This window comes from Dipteris shenzhenensis, chromosome 8, assembly GCF_047967505.1.
Source record: "Dipteris shenzhenensis isolate YYH24624 ecotype China chromosome 8, Dip_SZ_1.0, whole genome shotgun sequence".
In the NCBI taxonomy this organism is placed as follows: Eukaryota; Viridiplantae; Streptophyta; class Polypodiopsida; order Gleicheniales; family Dipteridaceae; genus Dipteris; species Dipteris shenzhenensis.
In genome coordinates, this window is record NC_141603.1 from 33,707,380 (window position 1) to 33,715,065 (window position 7,686).

Here is a 7,686-nt window from a genome sequence, read left to right on the forward strand (position 1 = left end):
TTTTCAGCCCCACCTTTGTGTATATTCCCCCATTGTGTATGTGAGAAAGCTACAAGTGAGACTCCTTCCTTCTCTCCCACTCTCTTCACAACTACAACCACAAACTGATCAACATAATTAAGAATGAAAAAGTAATACTAGGAAACATTACTGATTACTTCTTTGCCATAGAGTTTCAAAGTAGAGGTAGCCAGCATGAACACAGTTTGCTTTGGGTTGATGATGCTCCTATACATGGATAATATAGTGAGGAGGCTGTGTGCAATTCGTTTGATACATACATCGCATGCAATAAGGACTTCCTCAACAACAACATAAAAGACATTCAATCACATAAACACACATCAATATGCTCCAAAAAAAAACCACACACAATGCCGTTTTAACTTCCCTAATCCTCCCTTGCCAAAAACCATGTTACTTTTGCCCTTCGAAGGACCTGTTGCAACAACATACAAAGTGGCATATCGAAAGCTGCACAACAGCTTGGAAAACATTCGTGACACCATCACTTCATCAGTAGATGAATGGATAAAAGAATAAGGGATGGATTTAGACACATACATATTGTCTATTAGATCACAAATTAAAAAGCCAACATTGTTTTTAAAACGACATCCCATAGATATCTACACAAATTGTTTCAATCTAAAAATATCTTACCTCTGGCAATTAAACATTGATATACAATTCATCATGGATCGCTACGGAGTAGCATCTTACTGCACACCTTACATCACAAAGGTTGACAACACCATAACAAAAAACTTGCAAGATACCATGAAGGCATGTATGCAAGATGGCATAGACACTCAAAGTCAATTGAGAAAATTAGGAAATGCTTTCTTACATGCACAACAAATGAGAGCACAACTAGCTTCTTCCATTTCACTGTCCTTACCATTGCACAAAGCATCACGAGAATTTCAATTTATTAACACAAATGAGCCGAACAACAGAGCTTTACTATTAAAGAAAGAATCAACTTGATAAGTTAAAGGAAAGCTCAAAAAACATTGCTGGTTTATCAATCATAGACAAGTACACAAAGAGACAAGGTATGGAATATGTGTGCCTAGCATCATTTGCTGTTGCTGAGTACAACCATACCACCTCAAGTTCTAAGTTAAGGAAAAAATTCAAAATTATAAGATTTGTCAAATTCAACAAGGTCAAAGATCCCATTAACTACTACAGAGAGCATGTGCTACTTTATTTTCCATTTAAAGAAGATGAGCTAAGTCCTCTTAACAGCTACAGATCATGGCAAGATCAACATATAAAGCTAATGAAGACACTATTTATCAAAATTTCAACAAGTTCAACTACAACTACAACAATTTGCTACAAGAAGGAATTAGCATTGAAGATTTGAGAAGAGCAGAGATCCTACAAGGAAGTGCATGCCATGAAGAGGTAGAAAATATGTACAACAACTATGATATTGGATTAGATATGCCACCAATTTAAAAAAATTCATGTGTAGATAACTTCATGAATCATCATACCAACAAAACAAATCATTCTACTCCCTAATGAAGAATACTTCATGCATATTAGAAGCCTTAACATGGAGCAAAGACAACTATTTGATGACATTCTTCTACGTAAACGAGTACGACCACAAGAAAGAGAAAACTTGTTTCTTACAGGAGGAACATGTACTTGTAAAACATATCTACTCATGCTTATTGTTCAAGGATTGCTTAGGTACTACAATCAAATCATCATATCAAATGACATCAATTTGCCAAAAGCACTATTGATGGCGTAAGGCAGCCCAACATATTAATGGTATAACAATACACTCAGCCTTACACTTTCCAGTACATAGCAAAGTACTAACGTCTCTCTATAGAGAAAAACTTGACATATTATCAAGCCTTTACAAACAACTAGAACTTCTTGTAGTTGTTGATGAAATATCTCTTGTGGGCAAACGTACAATGGACTTTACAGATCTTCACATGAGAGCAATAAAGCATAATTACAATGACTATTTTGGAGATGTTGACATAATTACATGTGCTGATTTCTACCAGGCCAAGCTTGTGAAAGATGCATGGGTTTTCAAGAAAAGCCAAGACACACTCGAAAATTTGGCAAACGCATACTGGACAACCAGGATACATTGTTTCGAATTGAAAAAAACAATGAGGCAAAACGACGATGAATTCATAAACACTCTCAACTCCTTCAGAAAGTGCACACACACTCAACAACAAATTGACTATTTAAATGAAAAATGTTTTCGACAACCGCCCCAAGACCACATTCCCACACCTTTTCTATTCAAACTTACAAATGAATGAACACAATGATGCAGTTCTCCAAATTGTGAATGGAACAACATACACATTAGAAGCCATCGATAATTTTAGTGAGTCGGTTTGCAAAACAAAAAAATTTATGGATGATCCAAAGGCAAGATCCAAAGGCAACTGATGGTCTCAGAACAATAATACACATCAAGAAAGGCATGCTTGTAGAACTTTGTTTAGGCAACCTTGACCAACATGATGGACTTGTCAATGGAGCAGATGGAGTCTTTGAAGGAGTAACAAAGAGGGAACAAAGATAAATAAAAAAGACTTAGTATAACCCTTTCCTCCTCCTTTCTCTCTCTCTCTCTCTCTTCTCCTTCTTCTCTCTCTCTCTTCTTCTTTTTCTCTCTCTCTTGGCAAGCCACATGAATGAATTTTTTTTTGTTTCTTGGAACTTTGCTTAGAGCCAATATTGACATAAAACTTGCAACATCTTCATTTTCACTTGTACAAACTATTTTCTCAATTTTGTAAACCTATAAAATGTTAGGCAATTTACCTCTACTTGGACTAAAAACTTTGCACATTCTCAAGAAGAACCTTCCATTATGTATTCGTTCTTTTCCTAACTTTTTGAGATTCCATGTTTTGTGATCTGTTGAGGGAAATGTTGTGTGTGGAGCACTTCCTGCAGAATGTTCTGGGGAGCGATGCGATGGGATGGGGTGTGCGCGAGGGGAAGGGAGGATGATTGGATGCTCTAAGGGAAATGCTCGCGGGAGGAAATGCTGAAGTAGAATATAGTGCGTGACAGTGCGCTTCTTCTTTAGCATTTCCATCTGCAAGCAATTTCTGGTGCGTCAAGGGCTCGTGGGAGGTCAATTTCAAATGATTTTTTCCCTCTAACAATCGTGCAGTAAGCTTAGCATTCTTGGATGTTCCTTCCTAGAAAGCGACGTCTCACCCGATGTTGACGTGCGAGTCGGTCTTTGGATGCGATCTTCTGAAAAGGAAGAAGTTGAAATCGTACGGTGGACAATGAATTATGTCTGACCAACCACATGGACTGGGGCTCGTAGATGCAATCTCAGCCATTGGATCAAGTCTCCCTAAATCATGAAAAATGGTGGGCTCAATGAACGGGGTGATGTGTAAGAAGCTTACCTACCCATCATACTGAAGCAATTTCCTAAATGCTGAAGTGTCAAAATCTTCCCCACTTGCCCATCAAATCAACGCTGATGATTAATTGCTGATGTGTCAACTCTTCGCCCCATGAATTTGACAGCCGGGAGAAGCCATGGGTTGAGCGTGCGCTCATATGAAAGTGGCGAGCGGCACTTTCATATGAGCGAAAGGCCTACTCGCCACTATCATATGAGGGAAAGGCCTGATGCCTAGTGGTGGGCGATGGAGTGTGGGGAGGACTTCTTGAGGGTGGAGGGATGGTGAAACGGAGGGGGCATTGAATGAGTGTGGGAAGGAGGGGCGTGTGGGGGGGGGGGACCTGTAGAAAACGCGGGAGGACAGAGAGAAACAGAAAGGGATAGTCAACAAAGGGAGTAAAGAAGACGGCCATTCTCTCAAGAATGGCCATTGGCTAAGACTTTCCTTATCTTTGTCGCACCCATTTTCGTCGCCATCCCCATCTTCATCTTCATCTTCTCCAACCAGCTTTTCAAGCTTCTTCTCCTCGAGGACTCCGTCGCCATTCTTCTCTTCACCTCCTTCCCTTTTCTTTCTCTCTGTCGTTGCTCCTGCTTAGCTATGCCCTCTCCGGACTCCCTCAGACATGTACTTGTCCGTCTTGCCCTGCCCGTGGCCTCTTCGCTGTGGTGCAATGCTGATTAATGGCGCCTCTTGCTGCTTCCAGAACGATGATTCCATCCTCACATTCTTTTCCTGAGGCTTTCTCCGCTCCAGCATGATGCGCCTGCAGGCTCCACACACATGCACGTCTGCAGTCCTCGTTGATTTGTCGTCCTTTCTATCCGTTCGCCATTACTGTGCCGGAGAACCAGGCGGCATTAAGCTCCATGCTCTCTTAAGAGATCACAAAGAACGTTGAGTTTCGAGCCGCAGAATCAGGCATCAAGCTCGATATCGCCTCGCGGGCTTTACTTAAGAGATCGCAGAGAACGTTGAGGTGCGAGCCACAGAATCGGCAGTTACTCTGATCGAATAGCAAGCCAGCTTCTCTGTCGCTCTGTTTCTCTCTGTGCTGTTCATTGCCTCGTCTTTCTTGTTGCGAGGAAGCAATCTTTGCTCCGAATTGCTTCTCTGTGCGCCGAAGTTGTCTGAAGCTCCTCTTTCGAGCTTCCCGATCCGGTGCGAATTTCCCCTTGTTGCTTCCCTTCAGGCCCTTTCTTATGCAGCGATGTCGCTGCTGAAGGTCCGACAACGATACAGCTTCTCGCAGGTCGTCTACGGCTCCGGCATCGAAGTGGAGTCTCAACAGCAGCTTGACCTCGCCCCCATCACCCCTTCCTCATCCTCCCGCTCCCCCTCCTCTACTGCTCTCAGCTGGCGCCATCGCCTCGAAAATTTGCTGTGGATTGCCTCTGCAGCTTTCATCATTTATTATGGCGACTTCCGCTCCAATCTCGTTGTTCTCCTCATCAGCGACCCGCGCATCCGCAGGTTTTCTCTTCAATCTCAACGCCAATCTAAGAAATTTCGAGGCTTAATGTTGATTGATGGTTTTGCCCCTCGTTTCTTGCTCTCACACCTCCTCTATGTTTCAGGACGCCTTTCTATTTGGGATTAGTTTGCTTTGTGATAGATCTGGGGATCTTCCTTTACCTGGCCGTCAGGCTACGATTTTCAAACAAGATTGAGGAGAGGTTGGAAATCGGAGCTCCCGGTGCCATCCCTGCCGCTACCATGATTGGACTGGCTGCTTTCATCTTGTAAGCTGCTGCCTACTCTCATCTTCATGAGTTGCCGGGTAGAATTGATTCAGTTCTTGATCACCGCATTGCAGAACTGGTGGAACATTGCTATTGCTGTTTCTTTGATTGTGACAATGGTCTGTTCCAGGTTTTCTTTCGCTCTTTGGCCAATCTGGAGCTTTCTTACGCTACCAATGCTTGTAAGTTCTAGAGCTTGATACACTTTCTTTCTATCTTGCATTTCTCTTCGTGCAACGTCTCATAGTTCTTCCAAATTCGCAGCTCTCTCATCTAGAATTTGTTTTACATTCCGAATTCGTAGTTCTCCCATCTAGGGAGACGTGTCCGGGCAAGTTGATTTCTGTATTGAACGGGGTCGGCCTCTTGAATACAAAGCACTAACTGAGTATTTTACTGCTGCAGTTTACTCTCTTCATGGCGTTCGTGATCGTTGCGCCATACGTTGTCCCTTATGTGAATGTGAAATTAGACGCCGATGCCTTGCGCGGTCTGTACATCCGTTCAACGGAGATGTAGGAGCCATGCGAAGGAGGGACCCAACGGGTGCTGCGTGAGTCATTTGCAGCGTGCGACAAAGCGAATCTCCGGCATTTAAAAGGAGGGGGAGCGAGATCGAGAGAGTAACTGTGTGTGATAAGGATTGACGACGAGGGAGGCGGAGAAGCGCGGCCTCGGCCTAATAATAAAGAGTGCAATGTAGCTGCACTACGGCGAGGTGGATAAACATCTTACGTTGATGCTCAAAGCTGCCGAGGGCGGGAGCGCATTCAAGGAGTCGTTATGGGAGGCGAATCTTAAAAAGAGAGCTTTATCAGCATAGCGGTGACTTTTGTCCTCTTCTCTCAGCCTACTTACATAGTTTGGAGCAATGCATTATGTTATGCAGCTCCATTGCCGAAAGATTTGATTGCAGAGCATCAACTCGATCACTCTTCTTCATATTTTCTGTCTGCCAAAGCGATGGTAATCTCTTGATAGTAGAGTTTGCAGCTAAGCTCTCAACCGTAAGCTCAGTATCTTCTTTCCCTCCTCTCATACTCAGGAGTCTGTGTCTTCTTTCCCTTTCTTTGCCTCCTCTGATAGAAAATCTTCTTAGTACCTTCGATACAAAAATTTCCTAATAGTAGAGTTTGCAGCTTAGTGAAAAATTTGTGAGCACCTCTCTTGTTATTTCCTTTTAACAAATATACAATAACAATGTACACCAGACTTGTTACTTTCTAATATATAAGTTACTCTTTAAATTTAAAATAAAGGGACACCATACTCGTTACTATTATGATATAAACTTTTCAGTTTATATCTATCTTGTTATTATTAGACAGCAACATTGTACACCATACTTATTATTGACATGACAAAGGCAAATGTCCAAGCTTTTGTTTTACCTTCCTTTATCTATGGGGATTGTGCAAAGGCTTTAAATGAATGCTATCATGGAAGGATATTTTAAGAGGTGATTTAAAGGTTGTCCTAACCTAAATGTGAGGTATGAATGCTACCATGGAAGGATAACATGAGAGGGGATTTAAAGGATGCCCTTCGTGGTGTGGTGAGAGGGCCGTATATGCTACGGGACAAGGCAAAGCCATCGGTGAAATTATTTTTTTGATTCGAGGCCATTTCGGGACTCGTTTTGGTGGCGAAAATTTTTTGCAGGCACTCAAGAAAGTGCCCTGTTTTTGCTGTGCGACCACTGTTCTGCAGGTTGGAGAAAAGTTATCATAGAAATTACATCGTATGACTATGTGCAGAGATATTGGGAGAGACTAAATCATTCTTATTACATGTTGATGCCGTCACTAGGAAGTGACTATGTGGTCAAATACCACTCTCTCAGTTTTGCAGATTTGCCCTTATGAGGCAGAAGAAGTGTTTTTTGTAGTGACAGAATATTTTGCAATGTTCTGTAATAGCGTCTGAAGCTCTTTCACAGATTGTCACTGAAAAGCTTGACAAGAACAACTTCCAAGCATGGAAGTTTAGAATGACGAATTTCCTTAAGGGAAAAGGCTATTGGGAGTTCATTACTGGAGGTGAACAAGAACCAGTTATTCCTAATGTTCCCAATCAACAGGAGTTGCAGGCATTTAAAGGCTGGCATGAAAGAGCCAGAAAAGTTATGTACTGGCTGTCTATCAGTATTTAAAATTCTATGATTGTGTATATTCAGGATGCAAGCACACCGAAGGAGATGTGGGATACTTTGACAAAAATGTATAGCACAAATATGCAAGCTAGGAAAATGCAGCTCAAGGAGGAGTTGCATAATGTGCAGAGATAAAATACGAGCATCAATGACTACCACATGAAGGTGAAGATTGCAAATGCACTTGCTTCTATTGGATTGCTAGTGGAAGATGATGATTTAGTTTCTGTGACCTTGAATGGTCTAGGAAAGGATTATGCACAATTTCGGACATTCATTGCCGTCCATGACAATTTCCTTGATTTTGAGGGGTTGATTGCTCTTCTAATTTCTGAAGAGTAGAGAAATGGTGGTGCATCTT

At 42.0% G+C, this 7,686-nt stretch overlaps 1 protein-coding gene across 1 annotated transcript; it reads left to right on the forward strand.

The window, feature by feature from the left end:
- The first annotated feature begins 4,114 nt into the window (after window positions 1-4,114).
- Window positions 4,115-6,403, forward strand: LOC147899408 (uncharacterized). The gene is made up of 6 exons (XM_087377720.1): window positions 4,115-4,186; window positions 4,450-4,592; window positions 4,674-4,904; window positions 5,009-5,173; window positions 5,304-5,355; window positions 5,579-6,403. The coding sequence occupies exons 1-6, from the start codon at window positions 4,115-4,117 to the stop codon at window positions 5,690-5,692; spliced, it is 777 nt and encodes a 258-aa protein (XP_087233846.1). The 3' UTR covers window positions 5,693-6,403.
- Window positions 6,404-7,686: the final 1,283 nt, after the last annotated feature.

Excerpts from the sequence above, each read along its gene's own strand:
- LOC147899408 (XM_087377720.1), top strand. The coding sequence starts at position 4,115 with ATGGCGCCTCTTGCTGCTTCCAGAACGATGATTCCATCCTCACATTCT. Across the intron at positions 5,174-5,303 it reads GGACTGGCTGCTTTCATCTT|GTTTTCTTTCGCTCTTTGGC; the intron begins GTAAGCTGCTGC and ends GGTCTGTTCCAG. Across the intron at positions 5,356-5,578 it reads TTCTTACGCTACCAATGCTT|TTTACTCTCTTCATGGCGTT; the intron begins GTAAGTTCTAGA and ends TTACTGCTGCAG.